This window comes from Plutella xylostella, chromosome 17 (assembly GCF_932276165.1).
Source record: "Plutella xylostella chromosome 17, ilPluXylo3.1, whole genome shotgun sequence".
Lineage (NCBI taxonomy): Eukaryota > Metazoa > Arthropoda > Insecta > Lepidoptera > Plutellidae > Plutella > Plutella xylostella.
The window spans coordinates 2,227,157-2,243,752 of NC_063997.1; the positions used below are offsets into that span (position 1 = coordinate 2,227,157).

Here is a 16,596-nt window from a genome sequence, read left to right on the forward strand (position 1 = left end):
ATGTCCGAAAATTTTATAGTTATTGAATTCTTTAACAACTATCCGGAGGGCTTTCGAGGTGAAAAAAAAATTTGCATGGTTAAGCCGAAATCATCAACACCAACATAATTATAAAAAACAGCCATTAGCTACGAAAGTTATAAAATAACGAAACTATTATGTTAAAATCCCGTGGTGTGATATGACAAGTCATTTAGGTGATGGGCATGCCCATCTTGCCCATATGGGTGGATCCGCGCCTGGGAATGACCGCAGCTTTCTTTTTTGTGCGCGACACATACTCGAGCTGATTTCGCGTTGACGATTTTGTATTTGCTCCTAATATCAATATTTATTATTAAGTATAATAGATATTTTATACCAACCCTTATAATTTTTGAACAATGGTTGAGTTAACTTGTTAACTATGGATCAATAAACCGGCCGCTTAATGCCGACTATAATCATAAAACAGGATATCTGCAATAACATGATTGTGTCTAAATTATACATATAAATTTTAAAAGTGTAGCACTTAATTACTAAAATACGTTGTACAACATAGCAAGCGTCCTATGACGTTTGATTGGCAGATGCTTATGCCTGGGGAATACAGCGTATTTTCCCTTGAAACCCCATTTGTTGGGTCCATAAACGTATGGATTTGACATCGGTCATAGGGCTCGTTATATTTTACAAAATACACATACCTATTTATATTATTTCAGTAGAGTCTACTTTTGTAAACCGTGATTTACCAATGTCACCATGTAACCAAACGCACGCGCGCGATCGCGAGTGCCCCAGCAGGGCATCAAAAGATCAAAATGTCGCCCGCAGAGATTGCCTCTCCGTTGATCCCGCACAACCCAACAATACCCACTCGCTTATATAATATATGTTTACTTTATGTGCCGTCTCATTTACAACTACGGTTATACCTTGGTTATACCCAGAATTAGGCGGTTGTCTCACTTGGCTCACGAGACTTTTATGTTTCAGCACCGACATTTGTAATTTATAAACGTTTCAATTAAGATTTTTTATTAGTCGGTGAAATTTATATAGGTTTTGCGTTGAAAAGGTTTTTTTGCAGATTTCGCATCGTTCGCAGTTAGAATTTCACTCATTAAACAGACTAAAATTGATGTGAACGTTAATTATGTTTAATGAATGAAATTCTGTCAGTGATTTGATCTGCCGGTGTCTAAACTTTTGCGGCAATGGGGTTTTCTATAGGTACAGCCGATCCCATTTTATATTATCTAACAATTTTGAAAAATATGAAAAGTATCGTTTTGACCTGGTACAAACATGTATACCCTACCTATATTTATGGAGTTGACTCTAGTACATGTCTAATTAACAAATAACCTAAAATTCTTCTAATAATTAGTCAAATATCATCAAAAACACAAGCACATATGGCCGTCTTCATCATAATCCCAGGCCATTGAGACAAATAATCTCATAATAACAACCCGATTCAAAAGCTACTTGTGAAATAAAATAACAAGCTGCGCGATGCAAAGGGAACCCTCCACGTCATCATTAAACCGATGCGGCTATAAAATACTTTAAAAAAGCCTTAGATTTACAATATACTAAAAAGATGTTGTGTGACATACCAAAACAAAGCAAATAACTGTCCGAATTTTGTTAACTGTCAACCCGTTTTAAGTTCAATCTAATGACAAAAATTGTACCAATGAATAAAGTCACACAAAATCTACACTAACCGAATGAATTCAAAATAAGAGCTCAGTCGTAAACGGTATGTTATCGAGACGTGCCTTTTATTTATTTACTAGCTGTTCCCGCGAGCTTCGCTTCGCCTTAAAAAGTTTTCCCGTGGGAATTCCGGGATAAAAAGTAGCCTATGTTCTTTCCCAGGGTCTAGACCATATGTATACCAAATTTCATTCAAATCCGTTCAGTAGTTTTGGCGTGAAAGCGTAACAGACAGACAGACAGACACAGTTACTTTCGCATTTATAATATTAGTAAGGATTTATACTTTTATTGCACAATTTACAAAAGTACAATCAGGTGGACTTAATGCTTTTGCACTGACACTCCATCATGTTCCTATATTGTTTATCTAAGAAAAAACCCTTTTCGTCGCGGTATGACGTGAATCGGGACGTCGACGGGCCGTGAAATCTCCAATAGGGCGTGAATCGGGGATCCTGTAATGAGCTTATGGCTGCGGTTTCAGACCATCTGTGCAGTGGTAACTATGCTTTTTAAATCTTTAAGTATAAAATGAAGTTTTATTATAAGGTTTAATATATTATACTGTGTATTTGTAGGTCTTTATGTGTAGGTTATGTATGCTTGCACTTTAGCTAACTCTGATCCTATAATTTTTTAAACTTTCAGACATCAAAAGTTGTCTAATAGAGAATACTACATATAAGCAATAAGTACTTATATAAATACCTCTAAAATTTTAAAACAGATATATCAATAAAACAATGCACACCCCAATCTTATTATTAAAACATATTTTTTTAACACGGTGACTAAAATATGTATTTATTCATATCGCAAGCAGTAGACGCCATGCTTTCGGCTATTAACGGAGGTCGAACTCAAAACGTAGGGGTAGCTCATTTAACGAAGTTATACGCTAATTTTTGTTTTCATCATCGTACGAACGCAGACAAGAGTTTCTGAAGCAGAAGAAAGTGTAATTGAATAATCTTTCAGCCAGGGATCATGTTTGTATGATTTCGGAGCTCGTTAAAAACATGTTATCGAGCTATGGTTTTTTCGTACTGAAAGTAAGCAGTTTTTTAATTATATAATATGTAGATTGTATTATGTTTCTTATTTACGACGTATTATTCTTACATAAATCTTCATCTTCAATCATCATCATCTGTCTGAAGATTATTTTTTGGTTAAGGATTTAAGTATTTACAATAAAACTACGAGTATAACATCCAGAATCCACATTTCAAGCATTCCATTTTAAATTTCAACAAGGGAACGATTTAATCCCATTGTAAATTCAATAAAATTTATTCGCGTAATTTCTCTGTCCACAAGTTTTTTCCGGAACCAATTTTGATCCTCTTTTTCTGAAACAGTGACAATAATAAATGTACATAGCATAAGGACAGATATTTAGAACACCTATAATACATTTTTCTTCCACTTCTTTTTAATCCACATCAAGCCATAGTTATTTAATTTACTCTACATACAGAGTGTTGCAAAAAAGGTATACTAAGCTGAAAGGGGGTGACTCAGGGGGTCATTCTGAACAATTTGTTCTACGCTTTTAGCAACACCCTGTATATGCTGTTTTACCATAAAAAGGTAAAACAGCATGCCACATGAAGTACCAGGGTCCCAGGAAAAATAGGAGCAACCATTAAAAATGTAAAATGGAAACCAGCAGCGAAACACCAAGTACCAGGATCCCAGAGCACGCAGGAGACAAAATATTAGCGCCGCGCCGCCACTGGGGGGTTACTCTATACTGACGAGAAATGTACGAACAAGAGCTGTCGTGCAATCTGCACTTTTAACACAACACGATACAGTCGTGGCTCGCGAAGTAGCGCTCCAAAAATTCTTCTTTCGTCATATAGAGTGACCCCCCCGGCCGTTGAGATTGCCACCATTTCGCGATCCGTCCACGTACTACACATAAATACGGGGTTTATTTAACACGGATATTTTTACGGGAACACCTAGCCGGATAGCTGCGGAATCTCCTGTTTATTATTTTGCCCGGGGCTTTTTGGTTGGCTGAATAATAATAAAAAAGACTTAAGAAACACGGCGAGTAGAAGGTCGTGTTGTGTGATGGAAGATTTTATTTACCTAAATTGTACATAAACAGTACTAATAATAATGTGAGCAAACCATTCTTTAAATAAAACACCAATCACTTTTAGTATAACGATGAAAATTTAAATGTAAACTTTTAAAATTCAAACTAACATACGTACTTAACTTATTTTAAAAAATATAATTGAAAAACTTATGTAATCTAAAATGTACTTCTTTTATCACCTCCACTTACATATAACTCTTTCCAAAATGCATCACTAAATATGAAATAGAAGAAAACGAACGATATAAATATTAACTTCACTATTGCACAATAAAGAGTTAACTTAAATAAAGCCTACGGTAACTTCTCCATCTGCGTCAACCAAAATAACCTTACCCGTTAAAAACCCCCGACATTCAAACTAAAAGGCGCATCTTTTGAACAGCTAAGCCGATTATGATAAAAATATGGCTAAAAACACTCAGGGCAACATTACCTACGACTCGATAATCGATTCAGCCGTTTGGAGCTACGCTACCTACATATCAGACACACATAGCCGCGTTAAACTGAAACATAAACCTCTGTTTTGTCGGGGTTTAAACACACTTTGTCTACTTTCTCGCGCGGCACTGGACGTAGGACCCGCCCTTGACCTTGATGCTGAAGTCGCCAGCTCTCAGCACGATGGGGTCGAGGGTCTTCTCCGTCTTCAGCACCTCGAAGTTCAGGATGAGGTGGAACATCAGCACCTTGGCTTCTAGGATCGCGAATCGGGAGGCTGCGGGGGAATTGGTATTATTAGTACGGTCATGTGCAGAGAAACCTGACCCCTACCTTTCATAGTAACAATGCTTCTGAGAGTTGTCAGGTTTCTCTGCCCTTTACATGTCATTAATAATTATTATTGTTGGTGTGATTAGTGCCTGGCGCAATAAACGGTGTTCACTATCACTGCGTAGTATAAAGCAAAGCCGCTTCCCTAGTCTGTCTGTAAAATCTATTGTACAATGTACAATCTATTTAGATCGGATTTTGATTCGGTTTTTATACAGTGTGTTGCAAAATGGGTAAATATGTTAAGCCGACATATATACTTATAATGCCAGAATAAAATTAATCTTACCGATGCAGTTCCTAGGCCCGTTCCCGAACGGCACGTACGTGGTAGGCTGTATCTCGTGCTTGCGCTCGTCGCTGAACCGGTCCGGGTCGAACTTGAGCGGGTCCGGGTAGTACTGCGGGTCGAGCTGAAGAGAGTTCACCACGTTGTACAGGACGTCGCCTATGTTCACCTGTGAGATATTAAAGTAAGGTATACATATTTATTTGCATGGAAATGAAAAAAATGAATGTAGTGTAGAGGTGTTGGAAAAGTGGTATAGTAAGCCGGAACGACTGGGCTCTTTATATTAAGATTATTCTATGACTTGAAATTTCAAATAAAACTAATATTTTTTCTTCTCGATAGAAACTTTTTTTTTAGTATCGGAATACATTTTAAATTATTTACTTGTTATTTAAACTCGTACTTATAAGAAAAGTGTTTTATAAAGACCGCCTAAGTCACGACCTTTTAGCTGATAAGATATTTAAAATTACAGTTTACAGTGTCACCTGAAATATTTTTTAAAAGTGAGTTATACCTTTACAGGCTTGGCGCCTTCACTGGCGGGCGGCAGCGTGTAGGGCCGCACGCACACGCGGTCCATGACGATAGCTGGGGACCACTTTCTAAGCGTTTCTGGAAAAAAAACCGTAATATATTTATGATGTGTACAGGTAGGACTGTGAAGGGTCAGGTTTCTTTACCACAGACTGTACTTATTCAAGTAAAATAGTAATGTCTAATCCCCTTATTCATAAAAAAGTTACTGAACGGATTAACTATTGAACTGTTCTGTCCCTCTCTGACAGAGAACAATTTGTTCTTTGACAGAGAGTGACAAAACAGTTCAATAGCTAATCCGTCCAGTAACTTTTTTATGAATAAGGGGGTAAGCTTTTAAATTAAGCTTTTTAAGATAAAAATACATAGATCTGAAGGTGGCTAGGATCATCTAGACTATTCTAGACCATCAATTTTTTTTTATTTTATATAATAACATTTTATGAGAACACGCAAACATCACGACAAAAATACTCAACAAAAAACTAACCACTAAAAACGCAGTCCAAATACTTCATGCCCTGTATAACTTCATAGTTAACCCTTCCGTGCTTGTCGTGGGTCTGCTTGACCTCGTCGTGCAGCCGGCTCTGCACTGCAGGGTTGATGGCCAGCTCGTGGATGGCCAGTGCGATGGCTGATGCTGCACTCTCGAAGCCAGCCGCGAAGAAGAGGAACGCTTGGGCGGCTAACTCGTCTTGAGTCCAGTCTGGATTAGATATTTAATAAATTGATTATTTTGTGAAGTTTTTGATAAGCTAAAGCTTAAGAATAGCCCCCCGCGCCCCGCAGTGTGAAACATGGGAGCAAACATAATTCGTGGCCTTGCTAAGTTTAAGGGAGCTTCAGAAAATACGCTTGTTTTGTTAAAAATACAGGCTTCGCTCAATCAAAATCGGACAATATCGAAAAATTATGGTAATAAAACTCATTTTGATTCCTGGAATTCCACGAAAATACCTTTTTGGACAAAACGATATGGGCAGTAGCTAGCATCGCACCCGAATGATGCAGAGATCTAAATACACGGGAAAAAACTAAAAAAATACGGATATCAATAAATTATATTGTTGCTCTCACCTGATTTCTCTGATTGCGGCTTGACTTCAATGTCCTCGGTCGTGGCGAATCCTATTTTGTCTAATTTGTCCTCGCCTTGAGCTTTTAAAGTTCCTGAAATAATTGCGCAGGTTTTAATACTGATATTAGTCAGAGGACCATTTTTTGTTGGTGTCAGTAGAATATCATACAGCAGAATTATACAAACTCGGAACAGAATTTAAAATTATATCTTTATACTTATAGGTACATATAATTAAAATCTTTATTTTCAGTAGTACAAAAATCCTTTCTAAGCGAAAAACTCAAGAGCGATTGCTCTTTATAGTTCGGAAAATCAAACTTCATAACAACTATGAGCCGAACCTTTCTTAGCCTCCATGAGCAGTTGTATCATGTCGGGTCGCTCGATGTTGTTCTTCTCCCGGTACTGCATGGTCTCGCTCACGATGCGCTTGAAGAACTCCGTCGCCGACTGGGGGAAGATGTCTGCGTGCTGGAAACACAGATTAACTACTTAAAAACAGTTGAAGAACATGTGTTTTGTTATATCTATCTATCTTTTTGTCCACAAACCCGCACTAGGCCACCGTGATTGACTAGGCCTAAACCCTTCTTTCTTTGGAAGGAGACCCGTGCCCCAGCAGTGGGGACGTGATGGGTCGTGATGTGGCTATTTGTTAAATCCCAGGGCATCTATTCGTTGTGGTATCGTGTTCTTCGTCAGGAGTAAAGTAAGCAGATCAGTAATTATCATCTCGATTCAGAATATTGGTTAATTATGTACACCATCCTTCTTCAATTCATCCATCTTATCCATAGATCATTACTCTAACTTATATATTTTATCAAACTAAAAAAAGCTTCACCAGTTGTGCCCATAACTTACCTTCATTAAACCTGGAAACATAGTCATAAACACCAGTTTCATCTTCTGGTACAGTGTGAAGGTCATCACGGCTTGGCCAGTCCTATAGAACTCGTTGTCGGGGTCCCGCAGGGAGTTCACTTGGATCCCGAACGCGGTAGAGGCTATGACGTCGTTGGAGTAGCGACGGATTATGTCGTCCACGTTGATGGTCTCGCCTTCCTTTTCTGGAGGGAGAATTGAATGTTTATAAGGTTTTCGTGTATCGTGTAAAATGACGTAATGTATTTATTTCTTGCAAAAAAATTACTGTCCTAAAGTACCCCAATGGTACAGAGGGCGTTTATGAGCGTGCGAAACTCCGTCCTGGAGAGTAGCTCCATACTGACGAAAAACAAACGAACGAGGGCTGTGTCGTGCAATCGGCACGTTTAACACAGTGAGATGGAGTCGTGGCTTCCGCAGGAGCACTCTAAAACTTAGTTTTTGGACATATATGTAGAGTGAACCCCTTGTCCTTGGCAAATGCCCTGGTGTTTCCTACCTTTCAAATAGTCCACAATATTGAGGCTGATCTCGTTCATGAAGGGCACCATCTGCTTCATCTTGGAGCCGGTGAACGCGGGGCTCAGCGTGGCGCGCATGTGGCGCCATCTGTCGCCTGGAATTAACATTATTTTTTAATGCTTTGGGGAGCCGGCAATGACCCTGATTACCCTAGCAGCGTACATTGAGTGTCAACTACTGCTAGCCTAGCGCGGGGTCGCTCTCGCTCTCGTGGACGCGCAATGTAAGTAAGCGCAATGCAAAACTTTTGTCACGTCTTGACATACTCAATACTCAGCGTTTATTGCCGAACAAGTTTTACAGGTGTTCAATACATTAAATTACAAACTTTATGGACCCTGTCTGGCACAGCACCAGGAAATGCGTGTGCGCCCTGTGCTAGCCCTTCTGATTGCTCTACAAGTATTTATAAAACCCGTAAAACAAAAGTTGGTCTTCTGACCACCTTTCTACTTACTACCTATATCACTTTTGCAACATTCCATAGATAATATAAATAATTTTCTAGTAAACCCGAATCCTTGCACTACGTTGGCACTAAATGAAAATAAAACCTACACACTACACATTAATATAAATGTATTCATTTAGTTCATATCGACTCGAGGAATATGATTTTAATCGGTGCCAATTAAACCCTATTACACATATGTGACCTAGATAGCCAGTATTTTGGTGGTGCCTTGAAGAAGCACAATAATGTACATCAGTGGAACTATTATGGCTGATGCTGATGATGATGATGACACACTTGAATGTCGCAGTATTCTTTTTGCAGCATGATCCATCTTAATCATATTTCATTTACGGTCGCCGACTAATATTAGCATAATGACGCAATAAAATGCATGTATTTATAAGTAATTAACTTTAATTAAAGCAGTACACCTACAGCAACACTTGTAAATGACTCATGACTACTTATAAATACATATATTATTGTTGCAGAAATTAAGCACTTTATAATAATTTACTCGAATGCGTATAGGTACATAATAATAATGAAATACGACAGTAGGAGCGGTTTCAGACTTTTTTAACCCATAATACCATAGTCTAAGTTGCCCTAAATCGTTTAAATTTTACCTACTTAAATACAACTGAACCACTTATAGACCACTTAGTAAACAATACAGAGCATTTGCTAAGTGCACCTGAATACTGATAGAGCACTGATATGATATTCCTATAAGTACATAACTTTATTGTATAAACACTGCTTGAGTTTGTATAGTGCCTTGCGGGGTAGGTAGTGACTAGTGCTGCAGAATGTTTGCTGCACATTTGCAATTACAACCCATTTAGTCGGTGTTATTTATTTGTATTTCTTATAAGGGGGGTTGGACGTTAGGCCATGTTTCTTGCGCATATAAATAAAAGTTATGATTCTTCTTAGCTTAGCTTATAGAGCCCGGCTAGGGTTTTTTACCGGAGCCAAGTCAGTCGCTGACTTCATAAACCTGAGTATGCTAATTTCTACACGGTGTTGCAAAAGTCATATAGTAAGCCAAAAGGGGGTGACTCAGGAGGTTATGCTTAACAACTTTTCATTTAATAACTATTGAAAAATCTTGAACCAACAAAGTTTTTATGGAGTTTCTTTTTCCAATATTCAGAAACAGTCGTCGTACAAAATATGTTCAGGAGATCGACGCGCATGCCAAGACGCGAGAAAAGTTTTGCGTCGCGCTCACTCACACTCACACTCTTGAGCGAGTGCGACGGAAAACACTTGTCACGTTTTGAATTGCGCGTCTTGCGCCCCGTGCTAGCCCTTCAGAATGACCTCCTAAGTCCTCTATTTGCCTCCTGATAAACAAAATAATAATATTTTTTCTCGCAAAAACTTCAGCTTCAGACAACAAACCTTTCATCATAAACAAGCTGTCCATGAAGATCTGGTCAGTGAAGAAGCTCTTGTGGTCGAGGAAGTGGTCGAAGTCCTTGACCGTGAGCTGCCGGATCAGCCCGGGGTCGCGGACCAGCACGTGCGGCTTCGTGCCCTCCATGTAGCCCACGTACCTGGATGATGTTGTGGTTTGAGATGAAGAGTAAGTATTAGCACCGTCAGTTAAGGTCAGAGGGCAATTTGACAAACAATACAAGTATATAGGTTAATAATAAATAACCTTTATGTGCCCACCCAAACCATAACAGATTAGATTTAAATTAACAAAATGAAAAAAATGCCGGTCTTATCGCTAAGAGCGATCTCTTCCAGACAACCTTTGGATGGATCCAGAGAAGTCGTTTGATAAGGCATTTCGCCATAGATTTTTTTTTCCAGTGAATGCCCCAGTACATTTATAGTACCTAAAGCATACATTGAGCGTATATATGAAGCAGCTGTTTTTGAATATCTTCTGAATTATAATAATGACAGTAACACAGAATAAACATTTATGCCTTCACAAAACATGCTTCAAGTAGAAGTCACTGAACACAAAATAAAGTAAAAACAAAAAACTTTGACTTACTTTTCATTGGGAAACGCCTTGTACACTTGGTCAATGTCATATATCATATGGTGTCCTCCGAAAGTACTCCGCAGCGTGTTCCCAAACAGGGGAACCCCCTGTATATACTTCAAACCCCTCGACTGAAAATAATAGTGCCCCCACTTATACGTATACAGGGCGTAAAAAACTATTGTTGTAAATATAAATACGAGAATTTCGGTTATCATTTTGATGCGCCGCGTCCGTTCGACGCAATTGGTGCTAGGATAATATAATATGCTGTGAACTTGAGTTGTGGACGGTTGCTGAATGGCACACAGTGGTTCGATCTTATGAATTGAATACAGCTGTGGGTGAGTAAACATCATAATTTATTGTTGTTATAAAATAAGCGTTAAGTAAATTATTCAAATTAGTGCTATTTATAATGTTTCTGATGTAGTTAACTTATAATTATGTATTTGCAGATAATAAATGTAATAATATTTCTACGTAGGTACCTACTAGAGTCCAGCGATTGCATTTCCTAGTACGAATGGATTTTGTTGGAAGTTACTCATAATATAGTTCAGTTTATTTTTAAACTTTTAGTCAATTGTCTTTCTTTGTTCTAAAAATATAGCTGTAGGTACTCCATAAGTGCTCCAGATTATACTTCTTCAGGACTGTAATTATTGTTAAATGTTGGTCCTTTCGTGTGCCCACATTAGTTAATATAGACAGCTAGAATATTAGTAGATATTAGATTTATTACTAACCTAAAATTATTTGTTTGAACCACTGTGTAAGTGCTTGTTACATGGTTGTTATGTATTTATCGTCCAGACGTGGGGAGACGACTGTTGGTTAGATTTTAGCCAGTAGTTACTGGTTTACATACCTACGACCTTGATCTTCAATTGTTTTGTTTACTTTAGTAAATCAAATTTCGGAGGTATTTATTCAGGTCAAAAGGTTATCTCGTTAGAATGATTACAAGCATGTTTATTGTGATTTAATGACACTTTAAATACAAAATTACACAGCTTGTACCTATGTAATCAGAGGTGCTTTTTAGGGTTCCGTAGCCAAAATGGCAAAAACGGAACCCTTATAGTTTCGTCATGTCCGTCTGTCCGTCTGTCCGTCTGTCCGTCTGTCACAGCCGATTTACTCGGAAACTATAAGTACTACAGTGATGAAATTTGATGGGAATATGTGTTGTATGAACCGCTACAAAAATATGACACTAAATAGTAAAAAAAAGAATTGGGGGTGGGGCCCCCCATACATGTAACTGAGGGATGAAATTTTTTTTTTCGATGTACATACCCGTGTGGGGTATCAATGGAAAGGTCTTTTAAAATGATATAAAGTTTTCTAAAAAACATTTTTCTTAAAGTGAACGGTTTTTGAGATATCAGCTCTCAAAGTCGTAAAAAGTATGCCCCCCCCCCTCTATTTTTATAACTACGGGGTATAAAATTCTAAAAAAAATAGAGGTGATGCATGCTAATTAACTCTTTCAACGATTTTTGGTTTGATCAAAGTATCTCTTATAGTTTTTGAGATAGGTTGATTTAACTGTAATTTTGATTTGCTGCTACGGAACCCTTTGTGCGCGAGCCCGACTCGCACTTGGCCGGTTTTTATTTACAGTGTTTTCAGATACATGTGAGTACTTATGTGTATACGATGCCATAGACTAATATTAGTGTATTAGTCTATGACGATGCCAAAACTCGGAAACAAAATACAAATATCTGCCTCGGCCGAGAATCAAACCTTTGCTCTACGGTGCTTCACTAATGATCCTACTCGCTGCTGCCTTCGGAGGAATTGAGTTCAGAGTAGACACACTTGCTTAATTTAAGGAAATATGTAAGTACCTACCTGCAAACTTTCCATTCAAGTGATCCAGATGCATAACACCTCTACAAAGCTTATCATAAAACAATGCTCTTAATAATGCAAAGTTTAGTAAAAACCTGGTAAGCCACCGTCTCGAGTGGACTAGACACTAAGCTGCAGTATGATGACGTCTCCGGATTAAGGTAAGCTCTAGCAGTGCCGTACAGACGACCCTGTCCCGGGAGGGCCCGATCTGAATATCTAATGCCGACATCAGATTTATGTTACGATGAATTTGGGGATCTTAGCATGAGATATTTGAGATTATGATACGAAAAATCTTCGCGGCCGTAAAGAAAGGAGTCTTGGCAGGTTAGAAATTACATGGTCATGAAAAAAAACTGAGGAACGTACCATTTTAAATTAAATCCTGTTTCAATCTTTGATAATAAAAAATCCCAGTTGCAGTTGGTATCAAAATAATATTCTATGGAAATTAAGAAATTGGGGTTGTTATTTTATGAAGACCCCACTGGAAAACATTCAGTTTTATCGAATCAGGGACCGGACCATCTGTCTATCGATAGTCAGTCAACAGAGGCCCGTATTTGCTGACAAAGTGAAAGGCTCTTTGTAAGCATCCAGGATACTCGTACCAGTCCTCTATGTAAGCAGTAACTGCTGTGTATCTAATCAGAACGATTCTGTTGCATACAGGGTTATGTCCACGAGTGCAGTTAGGCCCACCAAGATTATATTATTGAAGTATGAGTATGAACTATGCAATAGGAAATCTATGACTGCAATCCCTGAAAGGGTACCGGAATCTGGGATTACTTGCAGCCTGGTTATTTGTGTTAATTCAATAATAATTTAGAGGTACAGAACCCTAATAACATTCAAATTTAGCGAAGTAACCTCCTCGTTTTTTGAGGTCGGTTAAAAGCCCAGGAAAATCCAGGCGGCATTAAATAAAACAAAGCCCTATAATGGTGTGAAAATGGGACCGCCGTTTAGTGACGTGCAACTAAACCACGATCATAATATATTTTATACACTCACGAGCACTGAAAAGGTTCCAGTGACATATGTATGGTGCCATGGCAAGTGGGTCTTTTTGACTGCTCGCCGGTATATCAGATTATGAAATAAATATTAAAACAAAACAGTGTATGGTGTCTCCCAAAATATCGAACTACAAATCGCTTTCTAGAAAATCACATGTTTGGAATGAGTTTGAATTTGTACAATTTATATTTTATGTGTAATAAATAATTTTATAAAAATATGGCTACGAATTTATGTGAAAGCATACATCGGCTAATATTTTTATAGTACATTCGTGCGTAATGCTAACTATGTATACTATGTGTACGAAAAACAGTCATTTATCAAGTAAGTAACTATAACTATCCAAGTTCACACTCAGCATACTAACTGCCAGTTACAATAACTCTATCTATCGATACCTGACATTTGCTTTCATACGATTTAACATAATGCAACTTTTTATGTGAGAAAATCTTATGAAAGTAACTATCAGCTATCGATAGATATAGTATTGAAACTGGCAGTTAGTATCAGTAGTTTTTTATTTAATGTAACATTACTACCGCCATGTGGTAATCAAAACGGATCGAGCAACACGTGTGTTACCTCGCAAATTACCGCCGAATGGCCTGTTATTTGTTCCTTCCGTATTTCCCCGTATTTCCCCGTATTTTCTGGTCTTTTTTTATTGTGACTAATGTCGTTGCATTAGACGCGACAATTTTACGAGCTTACGGTGAAGGCGTGTTTGGTGGATGTTTTTTTGGAATAAAAATTATATCGGGTTGGTTAATTTTTATTTTGACGGTACTTCCACCGGCATCGGTAAGCATCCAACTATTATTGTACCTACGTATCGGACCAAACGGACTTTGATTAGCAATATTCAAAAACATACAATTATTATATAGAGCACTGCAAATAGATTTTTTAAATATAAACCTCGCAAAAAACCTCAAATAAACCCGCGCCAATAACAAATGTAAAAAATATTATATTTTGAATACTAAATATTCTATGCATTGTAATACAAAATGCATAGGATTTTTATGAATATACTTTTCATACAAGTTGACGTCGCGTCCCAGTTTCATGTAGAATAATAACGCAGTGCGAAAAATAAGCATCCTCCACAATAATTATACAACATACAAAAAACAAGGGATATTTTGTAAATATGACTTTTGTTCTTTTTTATTTTTGAGAACAAAAATTTTCTTTTGTATAAGTTTATTCTAGTTTACACTTATCATCAACCAGCAAAAAAGTTGGTACTTTTAAATATACCTACTTTTGTTTGTTACGAGATTTTGCAGAAAGATAAACTTGAGAAGAAATTAATAATTACTATTTGTAAAAATCTACAAAGTTTAAAAGCAAAGTTCATAGGTAAACTTTTAAGTTTTTAACCTGTACTCTTCCATTACAATTTTGCATATATACCGATTTTGTCAAAATCCAACAAACGATATCCATAGAAGTGTACAGATTACTACAGATACAAAATTTCAGTATTTTTTCAGGAGCGTGTAAAAGTGAAACGCCGCCATCGTCGACTGAGCACGGGTTGGCTTATTTACAGCTGCGAGCCGATTGAACATCATCAAGTTTCATGACAGCCCTGTCTGGACCCATCAGACTTTGCCATTGAACCCTGGAGTATATAGAAGGTTGTCTGGAAGTAATCGCTTTAAGCGATAAAACCGCCATTTGTAAGTTAGATGAAGTTTTTGAAATTTTGACCATGTTTTTGTGTACAAATGAAGAATATCTTATTTTGTCTACATATAAAAGGTTCATAAACAGTCAGGAAGCCGGTTCGCAAGGAGTAATCTTCATTTTTTTTTATATAATTTACTAAACATTTCAGTGGTATTGTTCTGGTGTTGGCCTAATATTCAGTTTCAATTTCTTTGAAGGACGACAATGAGCCCTCTTGAATATGGTTATAAAAGATGAATGCATCTCAAACACATGCCGGAAATGAAATACCTAGTTAGTTTTGTCAAGAAAATAATATTCAAGTATGAGTCAAACACCGAAGTAACAACAAGTACACCACTACAGTAAGCACGAGTCTCGGATTCCTCCGGGACATTCCCGCGAGTTAATGCCTGCCCCCCCTCCTCCCCTTGTTCCTCACCCCGCGCCCCGCGCATTCTCCACATTCCCTTTTTACGACATCAACGCTCTTGATGCCAAATCTTTCATGTAGGGTGACAATGGTTCTGGTGTTTAGATTATTTTAATATATAGGATGTTGCGAAAAGGGAATACTAAGCCAAAACCAACATGTGCAGCATAGTATCTATATCGAAACCCGAAAGTTAAATCAGAATTTCAAAATTCGTGGAAAAAATATCTTTTTTCATAGAAACTATGTTGGTCACGTCACTTTTTTACTATGTAGAATAACTTTTTTTTCTTTGACTGATTTCATTCTATTCTTTGAAATGAAAAAAAGGTCGGTTATTATTTAAGCTTACCATTTATGCATAACCGGTATATACTTACTTACGGTATATGTACTTATGTATAATACATACGTACTACACATTAATTAAGCCTGCATGAGAACACTACAAAGTGAGAGGACGTATGCAGCATGATAATAAACTAGTTACCGCCGCCGGAAGCAGTATTTAAAGGTGAAAGTTGTATGCCTTGAATCACATTGGTACTGTATCGAATTCTAGCCATCACTGTCACCGGGGGTGTAACTCAGTGGTAGAGTGTCTGCTTCGCATGCTGAAAGTCCTGGGTTCAAATCCCAGCACCTCCAAAAATATTTTTGATTATTATTATTTTTGTTTAAACCCTCTAAAGAATAAGTCTTTAATATAATTAATACTATTAGTATTGTTTGTCGTCGACACGATAAGAAGAAGAAGAAGTATTATTATTTATTTTGTCCCTTAAAATTCAATAATATGGGGACCCTAAGTAAGCCTTTACAAATTAGGACCGGGATAAATCTGCATCCTTCTGACATAATTCGCGACAATGAGCCGTTTTCCTTGACAGCTGTCAGTTGAGCTTTTGGGTAAGCCGATAGATGGCGTGAAAACGCAGTATACCAACTGTCAAAAATTACATAGATAGCAAAGAGTACTAAACTCAGAATAAGAACTCACTAGTTGTGATTAAATGTCGGGTGGTAGCGCGAGCCATCCTTCCGAGGCTCAGACTGCATGTGGCTTGGGATAGTGCTGATAATAATGATGATAATTTTTTGTGCACTTCAGCTTAATATTATTGTCAACTTATAAGGTTTCAAATAAGATAATTTAATATCAAATCGATTGAGGTATCACCAAGATATGGC

At 37.5% G+C, this 16,596-nt stretch overlaps 1 protein-coding gene and 1 non-coding gene across 3 annotated transcripts; one reads left to right on the top strand and one right to left on the bottom strand.

Moving 5' to 3' along the window:
* Positions 1-3,886: 3,886 nt before the first annotated feature.
* On the bottom strand, positions 3,887-10,714 carry LOC105386629 (probable cytochrome P450 9f2). Of its 2 annotated transcripts, XM_048627086.1 has the most exons (10): positions 10,410-10,714; positions 9,800-9,954; positions 7,910-8,026; positions 7,387-7,592; positions 6,864-6,993; positions 6,519-6,611; positions 5,929-6,147; positions 5,416-5,513; positions 4,896-5,064; positions 3,887-4,550 (listed from the first exon to the last, which is right to left on the bottom strand). In XM_048627086.1, the coding sequence occupies exons 1-10, from the start codon at positions 10,616-10,618 to the stop codon at positions 4,384-4,386; spliced, it is 1,563 nt and encodes a 520-aa protein (XP_048483043.1). In that variant the 5' UTR covers positions 10,619-10,714; the 3' UTR covers positions 3,887-4,383. The 2 variants fall into 2 exon arrangements, with proteins under 2 accessions (XP_048483043.1, XP_048483044.1); XM_048627087.1 differs by lacking the exon at positions 9,800-9,954 and having other exon boundaries at positions 10,410-10,713.
* A 5,267-nt stretch (positions 10,715-15,981) lies between these two features.
* On the top strand, positions 15,982-16,053 carry Trnaa-cgc. The gene has a single exon. It is a non-coding gene; the product is annotated as a tRNA-Ala (tRNA).
* The last annotated feature ends 543 nt before the right edge of the window (positions 16,054-16,596 follow it).

Excerpts from the sequence above, each read along its gene's own strand:
- LOC105386629 (XM_048627086.1), bottom strand. The coding sequence starts at position 10,618 with ATGATAACCGAAATTCTCGTATTTATATTTACAACAATAGTTTTTTAC. Across the intron at positions 6,994-7,386 it reads TGTTTCCAGGTTTAATGAAG|CACGCAGACATCTTCCCCCA; the intron begins GTAAGTTATGGG and ends CTGTGTTTCCAG. Across the intron at positions 4,551-4,895 it reads CGGGCCTAGGAACTGCATCG|CCTCCCGATTCGCGATCCTA; the intron begins GTAAGATTAATT and ends ATTCCCCCGCAG.